The sequence below is a fragment of the Bos indicus x Bos taurus genome, chromosome X (assembly GCF_003369695.1).
Source record: "Bos indicus x Bos taurus breed Angus x Brahman F1 hybrid chromosome X, Bos_hybrid_MaternalHap_v2.0, whole genome shotgun sequence".
Lineage (NCBI taxonomy): Eukaryota > Metazoa > Chordata > Mammalia > Artiodactyla > Bovidae > Bos > Bos indicus x Bos taurus.
This window is the reverse complement of record NC_040105.1, coordinates 51440458-51463262: the sequence shown is the minus strand read 5'-3', so window position 1 is coordinate 51463262 and position 22805 is coordinate 51440458. Positions and strand designations below refer to the sequence as shown.

Here is a 22805-nt window from a genome sequence, read left to right as displayed (position 1 = left end):
TCACGTATAACTGCTGTTAAGTTTATGGCTTCTTTCTTCCTAGCACCTCAAATCTCAGTTTTTTCTCTTTTTCATACTACATATAGAATATTCTATCTTGCTTTTTTCATTCAGCATTGTAAGAACCTTTCATTCATTAAATAGTTGTCAAAAACATGATTGTAAATGACTTCACGTTCCTCATGTGTTTTATCAATTTATATAAATATTCCTATAATATTAGAAACATACTATTCATTTTCTTTTATTATAAAACTACTATAAAGATATTCACATATTTAAATCTCATCTGTATTTCTGATTATTCATTCAAGATAGACTTCTAGAAGTGCTGATCATTTTTATTTTATTAAATTTACCTCAAGAACATGCTGGCCCTTCGTTCAGATTTTTAAAATGGACACATGGCTTTAAGGGTGCAATGTATTTAACACTGCACAATATATTCAACAATGAGAATCTGGAGGTGGTATAACTATATACCTTTATACATTTAGTGGCACAAGTATAGGCACAAGCCCTGCAATTGGAGGGAAAATCCATTCAGGACTGAACAGAGAGGTTCTTGGTGCTGAGAGAATTTCCCCTTGACTTCAGCCTCGAGACAAACCAAGGAGTCTGCCAGTACACAGAAACCACTGAATTCAGGACAAACAGGAGTAACAAGATATGTATTAAGGAATTGGCTCTAGCCAATTACGATTATGGGGGCGCCAGTCTGAAGCAAACAGGGTTGGCTGGAAGCAGGAAATGTGACAATTCAAGTTTGTGATCTGTAGATTAGAACAGCAGTTTAGAGACAGAATGGTTAATGCTTTCTTCAAAAATTCCCAGTTTTCTAAACAAGTTCCTAGGATGCCTTCTTTAGACAGGGTTGAGTTAATTTTTGTATAATGTGTGAGGTTCAGATTGAAGTGTTTGTTTCTTTGGCCTATGGATGTCCGATTGTTCCAGCACCATTTGTTGAAAGGCTATCCCTTCTCCATTGAATTGTTTTTACACTTTTGAGTATACCTGTGTTGTTCTATTTCTAGGTTCTTAATTTTGTTCCATTGACCTATGTGCTTATCCCTTTGCAAATAACTCCAGTCTTGATTATTTTGGCTACAATATTAGGTAGAGTGATTCCTATACTTCTTTTTTGCAAGATTGTTTTAGCTATTGTAAGGGCCTATATAAATTTACACATAAACTTTAGAATAAGTTTGTCTTCATTCATAAAAAACCTTGCATTAAGCCCACAGGAATTGTGTTAAATCTACAGATCAATCTAACAATTGACAGCTTTACAATGGTAAGTCCATGAACGTTCCTTCTTTGATTATTTTCATTGGCATGAAGCAGAGTGATTCTGAGGTTGGTTCAGTGCTCTGGCATGTATTAGTAGTTTTATTTTACTGATTAATATTTTATTGATGGACATATCACATCCACTTCCCAGTTAACAGATATTTGAGTTGTTCCTACTTCTTGATTATTATGAATAATATTTCTTTGAACATTCATGTGCAAGTCTGTGTGGACCTATTTTTTTCAACAGATACCTAGGAGTGAAATAAATGAGTCATATGATTACTTGAATGGGCTTCCTTGGTGGCTCAGACAGTCAAGAATCTGTCTGCCAATGCAGGTAATCCAGGTTCGATCTCTGGGTTGGGAAGATTCCCTGGAGAAGGGAATGGCAACCCACTCTAGTACTCTTGCCTGGAGAATCCCATGGCCAGACGAGCCTGATGGGCTATAGTCGATGGGGTCACAAGAGTTGGATACAACTGACTATTTATATATTTATGTTTAACCTGTTAAGAAAATACCAAACTAATGTCCAAAGTAGCTATACCATTTTAAATTTACATCAGTGTATGAGGGAATCCCAATTCTCTGCAGCCAGGCCTACATTTGTCATTGTCATTTTTTAAAAATTATTATAATCATTTCAGCTGAGTGAAGTGATGTTTCAGTATGGTTTACATTTCCTCAGTGATTACTGAAGATGAGAATCTTTTCATGTGCTTATATTACAACCCTATATTGTCTCTGGTGAAATGTCTATTTACATCTTTTATTCATTTTTAGACTGAGTTGTCTGTTTTCTTATAAGTTTTAAGAGTTTATTATATATATTCTGATACAAGTCCTTTATCAGATATATGATTTGTAAATATTTTCTCTAGTCTGTGGCTTTTCTTTTCTGTTTTGTAATGGTGCCTTTTGAAGTGTACAAATTTTGTATTTGGATGAAATCTATTTTTTTAGGTTGATTTTGCTTTGGCTGTTGTATCTAAGAAATCTTCGCCTAACTCAAAATCATGAAAAATTTCTCCTGTAAGTTAGATAGTTTTAACTATCACATTTTAGTCTATGATCCATTTTTGTGTATAGTGTGAAGGATCTATATTCATCATTTTTATCAGGTCACGTCAAGTTGGTTGATGATGTTTTGTGAATCTTCCATATTTTTTCTTTTTGTCTAGGTGTTCTAGCCATTATTGAGAGTAGGGCATTGAAGCCTTCAACTATCATTGTTGAAGTGTCTATTTCATTCTTAAATTCTACCAGTTTTTGCTTCATGTATTTAGGGATATTGTTGTTAGGAATATATGTTTATAATTATTATACTTTCCTGATGAATTGACCCTTTTGTTACTATAAAATTTTCTTATTTGTCTATTGTAACATTACTTGTCTTAGAGTCTATTTGTCTGATATTAGTACAGCTATTATATCTCATGTGGTTATTGCTTGCATGGTATATTTTCTTCTATTCTTTGTCTTTTAACCTATTTGTGTCTTTGAATCCAAAGTATATCTCCTGTAGATAGCTCATGCTTTGTATCGAATCTCACAATCTCTGCCTTTTGATAGGAATGTTTAGTCCAGTTACATTTGATATAGTTGTTGATAAGTTTAGATTTATACGTTTCATACCTTTTTTGCTTTTTTGTTTTTTCTTTTATTGTCTTCTACTGCATTAAATACTCTCCAGTATAGCATTTTAATTATTTTATTTTTTTTACTATATTTTAGTTATTTTCATAATGGTTGCTGTGTAGATTACAAAATACATCTTAACTGACACACCACATCAAATTAGTACTAAGTAATTCCAGTAGAAGAAACGTTACTCCAATACAGTTCTCTCCTTTCCTCCCTCCACTATGTTATTATTGTGGTGTGTATTATGCTATTATTCTAAAACCAACGCACAATTTTATAATTATTGACTTATGCAGTTGTCTTTTAAATAGGTTAAGTGAACAAATGAGAAAAAATATATTTATACCACTTTTTACATATACCTATGTAACTACCCGGAGAAGGCAATGGCACCCCACTCCAGTACTCTTGCCTGGAAAATCCCATGGATGGAGGATCCTGGTAGGCTGCAGTCCCTGGGGTTGCGAAGAGTCGGACCTGACTCAGAGACTTCACTTTCACTTTTCACTTTCATGCATTGGAGAAGGAAATGGCAACCCACTCCAGTGTTCTTGCCTGGAGAATCCTGGGGATGGGGGAGCCTGGTGGGCTGCCGTCCACGGGGTTGCACGGAGTTGGACATGACTGAAGTGACTTAGCAATGTAACTACCACTACAGGTGCTTATTATTCATTTATTCATTTGGTGTCATTTCCTTTCAATGTGAAGGACATCTTTTAATAATTCTTATATGGCAAGTTGACAGCACTAATTCTCTTAATCTTTGGTTATCTGGGGATCTATTTCATTTTCCTTTCTACTTTACAGCTCTATTGAGATAAAATTATTATACAACTCATGTATTAATAGTGTATAAGTCACTGATTTTTGTTAATCCACAGGGCTATGTAACCGTCACCACTACATTTAAATCACCCTCAAAAGAAACTTCATATCCATTAGCATTCACTCTACATTTGCCCCTCCCTCAGACCCCTGGTAATCCCATATCTACAGATTTGCTTATTCTGAACATTTCATATAAACAGAACAATATATGCCATATTGTAACTGGTGAATTTTATTTAGCCTACTGTTTTTCAAGGTTCATCCACGTTATAGCATAAATCAACAGTTAATTCCTTTTTATAACTGAATAATATTCTATTGTATGACTATACTACATTTTGTTCACCCATTCATCAGTTGATGGACATCTGAGTTATTTCTACTTCTTGGGTATTATGAGTAATGCTATATGAATATTCAAGAACATGTTTCTGTGTGAATATGTGTCTTCATTTTATGTTCTTACCAGCAGTGTTCCAATTTCTGCACATCCTCACCAACACTTGTTGTCAGCCTTTTTAATTATAGCCACCCAACAACAGAATGGGAAAGACTAGAGATTACTTCAAGAAAATTAGAGACACCAAGTGAACATTTCATGCAAAGATGGGCTCCATAAAGGACAAAAATGGTATGGACCTAACAGAAGCAGAAGATATTAAGAAGAGATGGCAAGAATACACAGAAGAAAAACTGTACAAAAAAGATTTTCACGACCCAGATAATCACGATGGTGTGATCACTCACCTAGAGCCAGATATCCTGGTATGTCAAGTGGGCCTCAGAAAGCATCACTATGAACAAAGCTAGTGGAGATGATGGAATTCCAGTTGAGCTATTTCAAATCCTGAAAGATGATGCTGTGAAAGTGCTACACTCAATATGCCAGCAAGTTTGGAAAACTCAGCAGTGGCCATAGGACTGGAAAAGGTCAGTTTTCATTCCAATCCCAAAGAAAGGCAATGCCAAAGAATGCTCAAACTACTGCACAATTGCACTTATCTCACACACTAGTAAAGTAATGCTCAAAATTCTGCAAGCCAGGCTGCAGCAGTATGTGAACCGTGAACTTCCAGATGTTCAAGCTGGTTTTAGAAAAGGCAGAGGAACCAGAGATCAAATTGCCAACATCTGCTGGATCATTGAAAAAGCAAAAGAGTTCCAGAAAAACATCTATTTCTGCTTTATTGATTATGCCAAAGCCTTTGACTGTGTGCATCACAATAAACTTTGGAAAATTCTGAAAGAGATGGGAATACCAGACCACATGACCTGCCTCTTGAGAAACCTATATGCAGGTCAGGAAGCAACAGTTAGAACTGGACATGGAACAACAGACTGGTTCCAAATAGGAAAAGGAGTACATCAAGGCTGTATGTTGTCACCCTGCTTATTTAACTTCTACGCAGAGTACATCATGAGAAACGCTGGACTGGAAGAAACACAAGCTGGAATCAAGATTGCCGGGAGAAATATCAATAACCTCAGATATGCAGATGACACCACCCTTATGGCAGAAAGTTAAGAGGAACTAAAGAAACTCTTGATGAAAATGAAAGAGGAAAGTGAAAATGCTGGCTTAAAGCTCAACATTCAGAAGATGAAGATCATGGCATCTTCATGGCATCATGGCATCATTCCCATCACTTCATGGGAAATAGATGGGGAAACAGTGGAAACAGTGTCTGACTTTATTTTTTTGGGCTCCAAAATCACTGCAGATGGTGACTGCAGCCATGAAATTAAAAGACGCTTACTCCTTGGAAGGAAAGTTATGACCAACCTAGATAGCATATTGAAAAGCAGAGACATTACTTGGCTAACAAAGGTCCGTCTAGTCAAGGCTATGGTTTTTCCAGTGGTCATGTATGGATGTGAGAGTTGGACTCTGAAGAAAGCTGAGCGCCGAAGAATTGATGCTTTTGAACTGTGGTGTTGGAGAAGACTCTTGAGAGTCCCTTGGACTGCAAGGAGGTCCAACCAGTCTATCCTAAAGGAGATCAGTCCTGGGTGTTCATTGGAAGGACTGATGCTAAAGCTGAAGCTCCTATACTTTGGCCACCTCATGTAAAGAGTTGACTCATTGGAAAAGACCCTGATGCTGGGAGGGACTGAGGGCAGGAGGAGAAGGGGACGACAGAGGATGAGATAGCTGGATGGCATCACCAACTGGATGGACATGAGTTTGGGCACAACTCCAGGAGTTGGTGATGGACAGGGAGGCCTGGTGTGTTGCGATTCATGGGGTCGCAATGAGTCAGACACAACTGAGCGACTGATCTGATATCTACTTTGGAGAAATGTCAAATGAATTTTTTTGCCCATTTGATTTTTAAATCAAATCATCTCTCCTTTATTATTGAGTTGAAAGAATTCTTTATACATTCTGGATGCTTTTGATACTTATCAGATATATGATTTGCATTTTATCCCATTCTTTGAGTTTTGTTATCACTTTTCTTCATGGCATTGTCTCTAGCACACAAGCTTTTAGTTTGTTTTTTAATTGTAGTATAATTTTTTTTTGATTGGAGCATAAGTTTTAAATTTCTTAACTGGAGTATAATTGCTTTACAATGTTGTGTTAGTTTCTGATGTACAACAACGTGAATCAGCTATAAGTACACATATATCTCCTCCCTTGTGAGTCTCCCTCCTCACCACCCAGCATCCCACTCTTCTAGGTCATCACAGAGCACTGAGCTGGGATCCTTGTGCTATACAGCTACTTCCTGTAGCTATCTATTTTACACATGGCAATGCATATATATGTCAATGCTATTCTCTCAATTCATATCCTACCTCCCCTTCTCCTACTGTGTCCATAAGTCTGTTCCATACATCTCTGTCTCTATTCCCGCCCTACAAATAGGTTCATCTGTACCATTTCTCCAGATTTCATATATATATGTGTTAATATACGATATTTATTTTTCTCTTTCTGACTTACTTCACTCTGTATGACTGATTCTAGGTCCATCCACATTGGTACAAATGACCCAATTTCATTCCTTTTTATGGCTGAGTAATATTCCATTGTATATATGAACCAAAACTTCTTTATCCATTCATCTGTTGATGTACATCTAGGTTGCTTCCATGTTCTGGCTACTGTAAATAGTGCTGCAATGAACATTGGGGTACATGTGTTCTTTTGAGTTATGGTCTTTCTCAGGTTATATGCCCAGTAGTGGGGCTGCTGTGTCATATGGTAATTTTATTCCTACTTTCCTTCATACTGTTCTCCATAGTGGTTGCATCAATGTATATTCCCACCACCAGTGCAAGAGGGTTGGTACCCTTTTCTCCACATCCTCTACTGCATTTATTGTTTGTAGATGTTTTTTTTTTTAATTTTTTAAATTTTATTTTTAAACTTTACATCATTGTATTAGTTTTGCCAAATATCAAAACGAATACGCCACAGGTATACATGTGTTCCCCATCCTGAACCCTCCTCCCTCCTCCCTCCCCATACCATCCCTCTGGGTCATCCCAGTGCACTAGCCCCAAGCATCCAGTATCGTGCATCGAACCTGGATTGGCAACTCGTTTCTTATATGATATTTTAGATGTTTCAATGCCATTCTCCTAAATCTTTCCACCCTCTCCCTCTCCCACAGAGTCCATAAGACTGTTCTATACATCAGTGTCTCTTCCAATGTTCATCGCAGCACTGTTTATAATAGCCAGGACATGGAAGCAACCTAGATGTCCATCAGCAGATGAATGGATAAGAAAGCTATGGTACATATACACAATAGAGTATTACTCAGCCATTAAAAAGAATACATTTGAATCAGTTCTAATGAGATGGATGAAACTGGAGCCTATTTTACAGAGTGCAGATGTTTTGATTATGGCCATGCTAACTGGTGTGAGGTGATACCTCATTGTAGTTTTGATTTGCATTTCTCTAATAAATGAGGAATTTTGAACATTTTTTCATATGTTTGTTGGCCATCTGTATTTCTTCTTTGGAGAAATGTGTGTTTAGGTCTTCTGCCCACTGTTTGGGCTTTTTTAAAAAAAAAATATTGAGCTGCATGAGCTCCTTATAAATTTTGGAGATCAATCCTTTGTCAGTTGTTTTGTTTGCAATTATTTTCTCCCATTCTAAGGGTTGTCTTTTCATCTTGTTTACAGTTTCTTTTGCTGTGCAAAAGTTTTAAGTTTAATTAGGTCTCATTTGTTTATTTATGTTTTTATTTCCACTGGTCTAGGAGGTGAGTCAAAAAGGATTTGCTGTGATTTATAGCAAACAGTGTTCTCCCTATGTTCTCCTCTAGCTTTATAGTATTCAGTGTGACATTTCGGTCTTTAACTCATTTTGAATTTATTTCTGTGTATGGTCTAAGAAGTGTTCTAATTTCATTCTTTAACATGTAGTTGTCCAGTTTTCCCAGCATCATTTATTGAAGAAACTATCTTTCCTACATCATATATTCTTGTCTCTGTTGTCAAAGATAAGTTGACCATAAGGTGTGTGGGTTTATCTCCAGGCTTTCTATCCTGTTCCATTGATCTATATTTCTGTTTTTGTGACAGTACCATAGTGTTTTGATTACTACAGCTTTGTAGTACAGTCTGAAGTCAGGGAGTCCAATTCCTTCCTTTTCATTTTCTTTTTCAAGACTGCATCAACTATTTGGGGGTCTTTTGCATATCCATACAAACTAAAATTTTTTGTTCTAGTCTGTGAAAAATGCTATTGGGAATTTGATATGGAATGCACTGAACCTGCAGATTGCTTTGGATAGTACAGTCATTTTTATAATATAGATTCTTTCATTCCAAGAACATGGTATATCTCTCCATCTATTTGTGTTGTCTTTGATTTCTTTCATTAAGTGTCTTATAGTTTTCTGCATACAGGTCTTTTGTCTGCTTAGATAGGTTTATTCCTAGGTATTTTATTCTTTTGGGTGCAACGGTGAGTGAGATTGATTCATTAATCTCTGATTTTTTTCTGTTAGTGCATAGGAATGCAAGAGATTTCTGTGTATTAATTTTGTATTATGTGACTTTACTAAATTCATTGATTAGCTCCAGTAGTTTTCTGGTGGCATCTTTAGGATTTTCTATGTATGGTATCATGTCATCTGCAAACACTAATAGTTTTACTTCTTTTCCTTTCTGGATTCCTTGTGTTTCTTTTACTTGTTTAATTGCTATTGCGAGGTCTTCCAAAATTATATTGAATAATAGTGCTGAGAGTGGGGATCCTTGTTTTCTTCCTGGTCTTAGAAGAAATATTTCCAGTCCTTCACCATTGAGAATAATGTTTGCTGTGGATTAAGCTTTTAGTTCTGATCTACTCCAATTTATGTACTTTTCTTTCTGTCATGCTTCTGGCACTATATCTAAGAAATCATTGCCTAATCTGAGATCATGAAGATTTACACGTGTTCTCTTCTAAAAGTTTTATAATTTGGGTTTTTACATATAGGCTTATGATACATTTTGAGTTAATTTTTGTATATTATGTGAGGTAGAGATCCAACTTCACTTTTTTGCATATGAATGTCCAGTTATCACACAACTATTTGCTATCCAGTTATCACAAAACTATTTGCTAAAATGACTATCTTTCCCCATTGAATTATTGTGGTATCTTTGCCAAAAATCAGTTGACCATAAATGGAAGGGTTTATTTCTGGGCACTCAAATGTACTTCATCATTTATATGCCTACCCTTATACTACTGTCTCAATTACTGTAGTTTTGTAGTAAATTTTTAAATTAAGAAGTATGAATCTACAATTACGCTTTTTGTTTGTTTGTTTGTTTTTAATTTTATTTTATTTTTAAACTTTACATAATTGTATTAGTTTTGCCAAATATCAAAATGAACCCGCCACAGGTATACATGTGTTCCCCATCCTGAACCCTCCTCCCTCCTCCCTCCCCATATCATCCCTCTGGGTCGTCCCAGTGCACTAGCCCCAAGCATCCAGTATCGTGCATCGAACCTGGACTGGCAACTCGTTTCTTACATGATATTTTACATGTTTCAATGTCATTCTCCCAAATCTTCCCACCCTCTCCCTCTCCCACAGAGTTCATAAGACTGTTCTATACATCAGTGTCTCTTTTGCTGTCTCGTACACCAGGTTATTGTTACCATCTTTCTAAATTCCATATATATGCATTAGTATACTGTATTGGTGTTTTTCCTTCTGGCTTACTTCACTCTGTATAATAGGCTCCAGTTTCATCCACCTCATTAGAACTGATTCAAATGTATTCTTTTTAATGGCTGAATAATACTCCATTGTGTATATGTACCACAGCTTTCTTATCCATTCATCTGCTGATGGACATCTAGTTTGCTTCCATGTCCTGGCTATTAAAAACAGTGCTGCGATGAACACTGGGGTACACATGTCTCTTTCCCTTCTGGTTTCCTCAGTGTGTATGCCCAGCAGTGGGATTGCTGGATCATAAGGCAGTTCTATTTCCAGTTTTTTAAGGAATCTTCACACTGTTCTCCATAGTGGCTGTACTAGTTTGCATTCCCACCAACAGTGTAAGAGGGTTCCCTTTTCTCCACACCCTCTCCAGCATTTATTATTTGTAGACTTCTGGATCGCAGCCATTCTGCCTTTTTTTTTCAAATTCAACACTGTTTTGGCTACTCTGAGCCCACTGCATTTACACATTAATTTTAGTGTCAGTTTGTTAATTTCTGCAAAGAAGCCATCTGGGATTTTCAGTTCAGTTCAGTCGCTCAGTTGTGTCCAAGTCTTTGTGACCCCATGAATCGCAGCACGCCAGGCCTCCCTGTCCATCACCAACTCCCGGAGTTCACTCAGAATCATGTCCATCGAGTCAGTGATGCCATCCAGCCATCTCATCCTCTGTCGTCCCCTTCTCCTCCTGCCCCCAATCCCTCCTAGCATCAGAGTCTTTTCCAATGAGTCAACTCTTTGCATGAGGTGGCCAAAGTACTGGAGTTTCAGCTTCAGCATCATTCCTTCCAAAGAAATCCCAGGGCTGATCTCCTTCAGAATGGACTGGTTGGACCTCCTTGCAGTCCAAGGGACTCTCAAGAGTCTTCTCCAACACCACAGTTCAAAAGCATCAATTCTTCGGCGCTCACCTTTCTTCACAGTCCAACTCTCACATCCATACACGATCACTGGAAAAACCATAGCCTTGACTAGATGGACCTTTGTTGGCAAAGAATGTCTCTGCTTTTCAATATGCTATCTAGGTTGGTCATAACCCCAATGTTATACCCCAATGTTCATCAGAGCACTGTTTATAATAGCCAGGACATGGAAGCAACCTAGATGTCCATCAGCAGACGAATGGATAAGAAAGCTGTGGTACATATACACAATGGAATACTACTCAGTCATTAAAAAGAATACATTTGAATCAGTTCTAATGAGGTGGATAAAACTGGAGCTTATTATACAGAGTGAAGTAAGCCAGCAAGAAAGACACCAATACAGTATACTAACGCATATATATGAAATTTAGAAAGATGGTAACGATAACCCTGTATGCGAGACAGCAAAAGAGACACAGATGTATAGAACAATCTTTTGGACTCTGTGGGATAGGGTGGGGGTGGGATGATTTGGAAGAAAGGGATTGAAACATGTATATTATCGTATGTGAAATTGGATCGCCAGTCCAGTTTCGATGCATGAGACAGGATGCTCGGGGCTGGTGCACTGGGATGACCCAGAGGGATGGGATGGGGAGGGAGGTGGGAGGGGGGTTCAGGATGGGGAACACATGTACACCCGTGGCAGATTCATGGCAATGTATGGCAAAACCACTACAATATTATAAAGTAATTAGCCTCCAATTAAAATAAATAAATTTATATTAAAAAAAAAAAACACTGATTTGATGGACATGAGTTTGAGCAAGCTCTGGGAGTTGGTGATGGACAGGGAAGCCTGGCATGCTGCAGTCCATGGGGTCGCAAAGAGTCAGACACAACTGAGCAAGTGAAATGAACTGAACTTCAAATTTGATAATCTCTATTCATCTGCCTTCAAATTCTCTGATGTTTTTTTTCTTCTCTCAGCTCAAATCTGGTATTGAACTCCTTGAGTTAATTTTTCACTTCAATGAAGACATACTTTTCCACTTCAGAATATCTATTTTGTTTCTTTTAGTAATTTCTATCTTTTTTTTAATTGAAGCACAGTTGGTTTAAACATCATATTAGTTTTAGGTATACAGGACCATGATTCAGTAGTTTTACAGATTACACTCTATAACTCTTAATAGAGTTATTACAAAATGATGGCTATAAGTTCCTGTGCTATATAATATATCCTGTTGCTTATCTATTTTATACATAGTAGTTTGTATCTCTTAACTGCATAACCATATCTTGCCACTGCCCTCTTCCTTCTCCCCACTGTTAACCACTGGTTTGTTTTCTATATCTGTGAAACTGTTTTTGTTTTGCTATATACATTAATTTGTTTTACTTTAGATTCCACAAATAAGTGACATCATACAGTAATTTGTCCTTCTCTGTATGAATTATTTCATTATGCCTAATATTCTCTAGGTCTACCCATATTGCTGTAAATGGAAGCATTTCATTCTTTTTTTACAGCTCAGCATTGTTCCACTATATATATGTGTGTATATATATGTGTGTGTGTATATATATATATGTGTATGTGTGTACACACACAGACACAGATAGAAACACACCATATGTATTTTATCCATTCATCTGTTGATTTACACTCAGACTGTCATCTTAATTATAATATGTCTTGGTGTGGGTCTATTTGAGTTCATCTTTTTTGAGACCCTCTGTGCTTCCTGTCAGAGAAGGCAATGGCACCCCACTCCAGTACTCTTGCCTGGAAAATCCCATGGATGGAGGAGCCTGGTAGGCTGCAGTCCATGGGTCGCTGAGGGTCGGACACGACTGAGCGACTTCACTTTCACTTTTTACTTTCACGCATTGGAGAAGGAGATGGCAACCCACTCCAGTGTTCTTGCCTGGAGAATCCCAGGGACGGGGGAGCCTGGTGGGCTGCCGTCTATGGGGTCACACAGAGTCGGACACGACTGAAGTGACTTAGTAGTACCAGTGCTTCCTGTATGTGGATATCTGTTTCCTTCTTCAGGTTTGGGAAGTTTCTAGCTATAATCTCATCAAATATATTTTTGATCCCCTTCTCTCTCTTTTCCTTCTGTGGCCCCTATAATATGAATGTTAGTATGCTTAATGTTATCTCAGAGATCTCAAACTGTTCTCATATTTAAAAATTTGTTTTTATTTGTGCTTTTCTGACTGCGTGATTTCCATTATTCTATCTTCCAGATCATTTATGCTTTCTTCTGAATCCCTTAGTCTGCTATTCATTCTTTCTAGTGTGTTTTTTATTTAAGTTAATCAATTATTCATTTCTTCCTTTTCCTATTCTAAAAGTTATTGTTTTGGTATGCTATTTATAGTAAGCTCTTTTTTCTCAGCTATCTTCATACTTTTCACAATCTTATTATACTTACTATACTTATTTAATCTACTTGAATCAGTTAAGCTCTAAGTGTTTTATCATATGAATAAATAAATACTGCAAGTGTTATTTTGATTTATCTATAATCTTGGAAGTTTATCATTCTAAACACATATATTTACTGTTTACAGAACATTTCTATTTAAATATCTAAATGACCTTTCAAAGGGAGTATATTCAGAATCCAACTCTTGTGAATTCTTCATTTCTGATTGGGTCTTTCTTATATTTTCAAGTTCTTGTTAAAATTCTCACTGTGCTCATCTGCTCTGTTCTTTAATTCAGTTAACATTCTTATTACTTATGCTTCAAATTCTTTATTATTTCTTTTCATTATTTGTTTTTCCAAGGGTTTTCTCTTGCTGTTTAAATTGAGACCAGTTCTTCTGTCTTTTCATTTTTGCTAAACTTGCTCTGTGCCTATGAAATTAGGTGAAACAGTTACCTATTGTGGTCTTGCGGGGATGTCTTTATATGGGAGTGTCCCATATAGACTGCGTGTGCCTAATGCCTTTGGTGGGGGGGTTGGATTTGATGTGGTTGCAAGTCACTGTCTTTCCTCAGGGTGTGCAGGAAGCTATTGCTGTGGTAGGAGGTGGGGCTGGAGATGGAGGTGCTGGGGCGGAGTCTGGTATGAGGCGGGGCTTCCTCTCTGCTCAGTGGCCATCATCATCCTGTCAGGGATTTGGATCAAGTCCCAAGATACTGAAATGGAAGCCCTTAGGATCTAGCTGAGTTGGCTCTGTTCCCTCTAAGTATGTGTTTCCCCCCTTCCTGCACTAGGACTTTTGCCCCAGAGGGAGATCATGCTGAAGCAAGGGGGGCCCATGCGAGCTCAGAGCTCATGTCAGCTGTAGGAGGTACAAGCTGTCTCCAAGGCACTGCTTGTGCAGGCGCCAGCAACTGTTTCCCTTGCTCTGCTCAGATGCAGCCTCAGTTCAACTCCCTATTGTCTCTCACATCCAATTACTGCCCTCAGCCTCCACTTCCCCAACCCTGCTTTGGAGTGACACTCAGGGCAGGTGGGGCCTGCACTGATTCGTAGTGCTTACGAGGAGGTGAGCTGTGCTGGAGTGTCCACTGTCAAGAGTTTTGGGCTACTTCTAATACACTGCTTGAGTTCAGTTCAGTCACTCAGTCGTGTCCAACGCTTTGCAACCCTATAAACCGCAGCATGCCAGGCTTACCTGTCCATCACCAACTCCCGGAGTCTACCTAAATCCATGTCCATTGAATCGGTGATGCCATCTAACCATCTCATCCTCTGTCGTCCCCTTCTCCTCCTGCCCTCAATCTTTCCCAGCATCAGGGTCTTTTCAAATGAGTCAGCTCTTCGCATCAGGTGGCCAAAGTATTGGAGTTTCAGCTTCAACAACAGTCCTTCCAATGAATATTCAGGGATGATCTCCTTTAGGGCTGGTTGGATCTCCTTGAAGTCCAAGGGACGCTCAAGAGTCTTTTCCAGCACCACAGTTCAAAAGCATCAATTCTTCAGCGTTCAGCTTTCTTTATAGTCCAACTCTCACACCCATACATGACTACTGGAAAAACCATAGCCTTGACTAGATGGACCTTTGTGGATAAAGTAATGTCTCTGCTTTTTAATATGCTGTCTAGGTTGGTCATAACTTTCCTTCCAAGTAGTAAGAGTCTTTTAATTTCATGGCTGCAATCACCATCTGCAGTGGTTTTGGAGCCCCCGAAAATAAAGTCAACCACTGTTTCCCCATCTATTTGCCATGAAGTGATGGGACCAGATGCCATGATCTTAGTTTTCTGAATGTTGAGCTTTAAGCCAACTTTTTCACTCTCCTCTTTCACTTTCATCTTGAATAAGCACCAACAATGGACATCACAGCCCCACCCAGACACCCCCCTGGAACTCAGTAGCCTCTGTGTACCACATCTGAGCTTTCTACCTGGTTGTGGCAATTCTAGATCCAATGCTGTGCTGCACTGTGGATAAGTGGGTCTGGAGCAGTCATTCGATTGGGGTTGGCACTGGGGCAGTTGTGGGAAACCTGGCAGTCACTGAGGCAGTCCTCACTCTGCCCTGCCTTGCTGGTGAGCTAGTATACACATGCTTCTCATACTCAATCCAGGCTTCCCACAGCCCTCTTGTTAGTCCCTGTAGTCCTCCAATCAGTCAAGAGAGCTTGTCTCCCCTGCGTCGGATCCTGGGGCTTCCCAATTTGTGGCTCAAACAACTTACTCCCCAGGGTGAATCTCCACCCGTGTAATCTCCCTGTTCTTTTGAGTTCCCTCCCAGGGGTACAAGGCCTGACCTGATTGCTTTTCTTCCCTTCCTGCCTAATTACGGATGAACCTTTCTTGTTGTCTTGGTTGTACAGGAGTCCTTTGCCAGTTTCCAATTAGTTTTCAGTGAGAATTGTTATGTGTTCATGGGGCAAGGTGAGTTGCACGTCTCCTTCTACTCGACCATCTTGATCTATTTTCTTATTGCTGTTCTCTATTTGATGGGTCATTGTCAGCATACTTTAATTCTTTAGATATGTTTTCCTTTAGTTCTTTGAATGTATTTATAGGAGCTGATTGAAAGTGTTTATTTACTATGTCCTATATACATATGCCCTCTGCTGCTGCTGCTACTGGAGAAGGCAATGGCACCCCACTCCAGTACTCTTGCCTGGTAAATCCCATGGACGGAGGAGACTGGTAGGCTGCAGTTTCTATTGACTGTTTTTTGTCCTGAGTATAAGCCACATATTATTATTTCTTTGCAAGTTTTTTAACTTTTTATTTGACATTGGACAGTTTTGATAATATAGCAACTCTGGACTTTTGACTCCTTCCCAAAGCACTGTAGTTGCTGCTTTTTAGTTTATTTGTTTAGTGACATGTCTGAGCTAATTCTGGACAGTCTGTGTCTCCTGCAATGTGTGGCCTGATGTCCTTGCTCAGATTTTTACTTTTAATTCATGTCATTTTTAAGTCTAGCTTCCTAGGAGTCTCCCTAGGATCATCATAGTTTATTCATCAGCCAATGATTAGTCAAAGGTTGTGCAGAAACATCTTGGGCCAATAAAGCTTTCATTTTTACAAAAGGGATCAATGTGTAGGTTAGGGCATACATTAAAAATTCAAGCAATTTATGTCTGGCTTTTATTGTTTTCCTTGTGCAGGTCTCATGTTCAACCAGGTATGAATATGTAATCAGGGCTCTTCTAAGCCTCTCCTGAGTCTATATGTAGCCATGCATATCTACACAATCTTCCAGATTCCCAGGACTATATGGGAGCTTATTCAAGCCATTTATGATTGTTTTATTTCTCAGATGTCCCAGTTAAATTTTTGTATGGTGTATTGCAACCACAGACAACTAAGGTATTTGTCCCACCTGATTGTTTGCCATTGATTTTGCTATTATTTTTGACAATGCCCTGGGCTTGAAGGCCTCTATATTTTCATTGAAGAAACGTGTTTCTTGTCTCAAGATCGGGTAAATCATTGCTCACCTTTTATTCTACCTGTTATTTTTTCCTTTACATTTATGTCTATAATAAATTTGTCTAGAATTTATGTGTGGTAAGGCTCTAACATGATGTTTTTTTCCCCAAATACCAACCCAATTTTCTCAACAATTATTAACAATTCATCTATTCCTCATTGATTTGAGAAGGTTTCTTTAGCATATTTTAAGTTATCATGTGTCTAGAGTCTAACTCAGTATTAGCTGCACTAAAACAATGACCTGTCAATTTTTGTGTCAGTATCACATCATTTTAGTATATGTTTATAATATACCCTGGCTTTTTTGTTGATGTTGTTTGAGCCAAGACTCCTTTTACTGCTCTTTTAAAAAATTGCAGCACTGTTTTTAATAGCCAGGACATGGAAGGAACCTAGATGTCCATCGGCAGATGAATGGATAAAAAAGCTGTGGTACATATACACAATGGAGTATTACTCAGGCATTAAAAAAATACATTTGAATCAGTTCTAATGAGGTAGATGAAGCTGGAGCCCATTATACAGAGTGACGTAAGCCAGAAAGAAAAACACCAATACAGTATACTAATGCATATATATGGAATTTAGAAAGATGGTAATGATAACCCTATATGCGAGACAGCAAAAGAGACACAGATGTATACAACAATCTTTTGGACTCTGTGGGAGAGGGTGAGGGTGGGATGATTTGGGAGAATGGCACTGAAACATGTAAAGTATCATATGTGAAATGAATTGTCAGTCCAGGTTTGATGCATGATACAGGATGCTCAGGGCTGGTGCACTGGGATGACCCAGAGGGATGGGATGGGGAAGGAGGTGTGAGGGGGGTTCAGGATGGGGAACACGTGTACACCCGTGGCGGATTCATGTTGATGTATGGCAAAACCAATACAATATTGTAAAGTAATTAGCCTCCAATTTAAATAAATAAATTTATATTAAAAAATAAAAAATTATAATCTATTCTTATTCATTTGCTTTTCCAACATACCTTAGAATTATTCTGTCAGGTGAACAAAAACTATTTCTTATGCATCTTTATATATCAGGATGGTACATGATTAACTCAAATGTTTTATTATTGCTATGAATGAATCTTCTGCTTCTTAATAGAACTGTTCCTCTGAAGATACTACTTGAAACCCAATGGATTGGCAAAAATTAAGAAGTTATATAAGAACTGGCAATAATATGAAGAAATAGAAACTCTTATGCACTATTCATAATTTAGAACAAATTTCTAGAGAAATCTGGCAATATTTGGTGAAAAATTTATATGCACATTTTACAGGATCCAGGACTTCTACTCTAAAATGCATACTTCTGATAAGCTGACACAGGAACACAAAGAGACAGAGACATCTGTGAAGATATTCCCTGCAGCACTTTGGAATACCTAAGAACTGGAAACTTGTCTATCAAAGAACAAATAAAGTACTGTGATATTAGTACTTGTTGGAATATAATTCAGCAGTCATCAGGAATGAACCATATATGAATATGGATAGATCTAAAAAAGAACACTGAGTGAAAAAACTAAGAAATAGAAATGAGATGTACAACATCTCTTGTGTTTAAAAAGAAAAAAAAAATCTATGCAAATAAACATCACTAGAGATTGTACATGGATATGGATCTTGCCAACCCAGGGATAGAGCCCAGGTCTCCTGCATTGCAGGCAGATTCTTTTACCATCTGAGCTACTGCTATTGCTAAATTGCTTCAGTCGTGTCCGACTCTGTGCGACCCCATAGACGGCAGCCCACCAGGCTCCCCCGTCCCTGGGATTCTCCAGGCAAGAACACTGGAGTGGGTTGCCATTTCTTTCTCCAATGCATGAAAGTGAAAAGTGAAAGTGAAGTCGCTCAGTCGAGTCCGACTCTTAGCGACCCTGTGGACTGCAGCCTACCAGGCTCCTCCGTCCATGGGATTTTCCAGGCAAGAGTACTGGAGTGGGTTGCCATTGCCTTCTCTGTCTGAGCTACTGGGGAAGCCCATATATATGTCATGGCAATCAATTCCAGTGTTTCTGAAGTCTAAAGTCAGCATAAAACCTTCCCACTTCAAAATATCATAAAAACCACTTGCTTAAGGGAAATGTCAAAAAAGTAAAAGAGAAATGAACTGACCGCTTCCGGGTCACATAGCTTACCGGAGGACACAGCACATGAGCAGCAGATGGGTGGGGACGTTAGCTGGATTGAGCATACTGGGTGTGTCTGACTTCATACAGGCCAGGAAAGCACGCATCCTTCTGTTTTTGTCCTCAACTGCTTTGCCTAGCCAGAGCTTCTTGAGGTTTGGGCAAGTCCATTCCCGAAATGTCAGTGCAGACACCAGCTCTGGGGTTTGAGGTGACTTCCCTTTATAGGCAGACCACTCTTTAAGAATCACTGAAGGAACTAAAAGACAGAAATTGAGGAAAAACAGGCTATAAAGACTCTGAGCATTTCGCCGCTGGTCACAACTGACAGAATCCATCACACTTCAACATCTTCATATTTTCTGTCACTATAATTTTTATTGTTAGCAGCAGTAACGGCGAGAGTAGCAAACATTTATCAGATGCTTGGCATGTATTAAGTATTTTATATATAAATGTAAATCTTATTTCTCTAGACAAACCTGAGAGAGAAGCATTATGATTATATTATCACAAAATATAGTACCCATTTTATAAATGAAAAACAATCAAAGCTCAACTGTCACATAGTTCTATAGTCATATAGTAGTCCCTCCATTGTTCACAGGGAATACATTCCAAGACCCCCAGTGGACACCCAAAACCATGCATAGTACTGAATCCTGTATATACTATGGTTTTTCCTATACCTATAAACCTATGATAAAGGTATGCAAGAGATTAACAACAATAATAAAATAGAACAATTATACTGTAATAAAAATTATCTGAAAGTGGTTCTCTCTCTCTCTCAAAATATCTTACTGTACAAATTTAATGCCTTTTCCATCTTAACTAAGCCCTTATCATGTACTGTGTCCATAACTTTTGCAGTTCAAGATGTGACAGCAAAACTAGCATAAATTTCTTTTTTCTTCTTCACAATTTCACAGATAGAAGACTTGTTCTTACCATACATCTGTTTGTTCTTAGTACAGATGTTAGCAATGTCAGCATATCATTTTTCCTTCCCTTATTAATTATTGAGAACTTAATAATTAACTAATTATCAATTATTGAGAACTTTTACCTTTTCACTTAAAGAAAGCACTTTCTTGTTTCTCTTTGACATATTTGAACTGCTAGTATCACTACTCTTGCACTTTGGGGCCATTATTAAGTAAAATAATGATTACTTGAACACAAGCACTTCAACTGATTATAGGGACATCTCTGGCTGTCCAGCAGTTAATATTCTGCACTTCCACTGTAGTGGACACAGGTTCAATCCCTGGTTGGGGAACTAAGATCCTGCATGCCTCACTGTGTGGCCAAAAAAATAAATGAATAAAACAAAATGATTTTAATACAATAGCAAAGATAGGAAATAGACATTGGTACAACTGTGTGTATAGTTCTACATCATGTGTAGATTCATGCAATTATCACTGCAATCAAGATATAAAACTATTCTATCACCACAAAGATTTCTCCTGTGCTACCCCTTTTATGGTCACATGCAATGATCTCTGGCACCATCCTTGATCTCTGCCAACCACTAATCTGCTCTCTATCTCTATAATTTTGTCAGTTTGAGAATGTTATATAAATTGAATCAGAATGCAACCTTTTGAGACTGGCATTTTCACTCAGAATAATGCTCTTGAGATCTATTCATGTTGATGCATATATCAATAGCTCATTCCTACTTTGCTGAGTAATATGCCATGGTATAGATGTACACGGTTTACCTTTTGAAGGACATCTAGGTTATGTCCAGTTTGGGGCTATTATGAATAAAGGTGTTATGAATATTTGTGTATAAGTTCCTGCATGAAAATACGTCTTCATTCTCTAGCATAAATGCTCCAAAAATGTAGTGCTACATGCTTATTTTCAGTCTACTTTTAGTTTTAAGGAACTGCCAAATTGTTTTCCAGAGTGGTGGCATCATGTTACATTCCCATCAGCAAATCATGAGTAATCCAGTTTTCCCACACTCAATCTAGCATGCTCTATTAACACCATTATTCATTTTAGCCATTCTGATAGATAGGTATATAGTAATACTTCACTGTGGTTTTGATTTGCATTTCTCTAATGGCTAATGATGGCGAACATATTTTCATGTCTTTATATTTCACACATATATCTTGTTCAGTGAAATGTCTGTGAATGTCTTTCCTGATTTTCTAATTGGATTATTTTTATATTGTTCAGTTTTGAGAGTTCTTGCAGATACTTTCTTTCAGAGTATTTCAGATACTAGTTTAGATATGTGGCACTTGTTCACCTGTGGATTTCCAATTGATCCAGTACTATTTGTTAAAAAGACAATCCTTCTTCCAACGAAGTGCTTCTGCAGCTCTGTCAAAAATCAGTTGGCTGTACTTGTGTGAGGCAATTTTTGGGTTCTCTATTCTGTCCCATTGGTCTATACCACTGTTGATCACAGTCTTAATCACTGTAGCGACATATTAAGTCTTATAATCAGGTAGAGTGATTGCTCTCAAATTATTATTCCTTCTCAAAAATGTATTAGCTATGCTAGGTCCTTTCTTTTTCCATATAAATATTAAAATAATCTTATCTTCATATATATAGAATCCTGATAGAATTAGATATAAACTCTGTTAAATCTATATACAATTAATTTTGAAAAAAATTCCCAACAAACAAAAGTCCAGCACCAGATAATCTGATAGTGAATTCACCAAAAATTTAAAGGAGAGCTACCACCTATCCTTCTCAAATGATTCCAAAACAACTGAAGAGGGAGGAATGCCTCTAAACTCATTCTATATAAAACAAAAATATCCTTCAAGAATACAGGGAAAATGAAGACATTTTCAGATGAAGGAAAACTAGGATACTTTTAAAAAAGCAAACCTATCCTAAAAGAATGACTACAGGTATTTCTCTACACAAAAAGGAAATGATAAAAGAAGGAATTTTGGAATTATCAGGAAGGAAAAAAAAAAACAATGAAAAGAACAAATATATGGATAAATACAATATATTTTCTTTCTTCTGAGTTTTCTAAATTATATCTCACAGTAAGCAAAAACTATAACAATGTCTGTAGAGAAAATAATTAAGACAATTATAAATGGAGAAAGATAAAAAGATGCAATAGAGGTCAGGTTCACCTCACCTGAACTGGTAAAATGTCAACACCAGTATAGAGTATGATAAGTTATGTATATACAATGTAATACCTACTAAATACACTAAAGTAGTTATACAAAGAGATACATTCAAAAACATACAGATAAATAAAAATGAAATTCTAAAATAAGTTCACATATCTATAGGATTGGAAGGATAGGAAAACAGAGACATAAAAAACAGAACAAACAAGTAAAAATAAAATGCCAGACTTAAGCTTTAACATGCCAATAATTACATTAAATACAAGTAACTTGGTAAAGTAAAGTAAATTGGTCTAATGACACCAATTAAATACACTGTGGAATCTAAAAAGATGACACAAGGGATTCCCTGATGGTGCAGTGGTTAGGACTGGGCACTTTCACTGCCAGGGCCCAGGTCCAATCCCCGGTCAGAGAAACTAAGATCCTGCAAGCAGAGTAGTGAGGCCAAAAAAAAAAAAAAAAGAGAGAGAGACACACACACACACAAATGAACTTATTTACAAAACAGAAACAGACTCACAGACTTCAAAAACAAACTTATGGTTAACAAAGCAAAAAGGAAAGGGCTGGGAGGGAGGGATAAACTAGGAGATTGGGATTAAAACATACACACTACTATACATAGAAGATATAAAGCAACAAGGACCTACTGAAAAGCAGTGGGAACTCTATTCAATATTCTGTAATAACCTCTATGGGAAAAACATCTGAAAAAGAGTGGATATATGTATAACTGATGAAATTAAAAGACGCTTACTCCTTGGAAGGAAAGTTATGACC

At 37.6% G+C, this 22805-nt stretch overlaps 1 protein-coding gene across 1 annotated transcript in view; it reads right to left on the bottom strand.

Annotated features, from left to right (window-relative positions):
- Positions 1–22805, bottom strand: part of FAM120C (family with sequence similarity 120C) — a 122599-nt gene that overhangs the window by 20176 nt on the left and 79618 nt on the right. The window contains exon 10 of the mRNA XM_027534683.1: positions 18901–19150. Within this exon, the coding sequence (XP_027390484.1) occupies positions 18901–19150 (250 nt within the window). The remainder of the gene's footprint in view (positions 1–18900; positions 19151–22805) is intronic.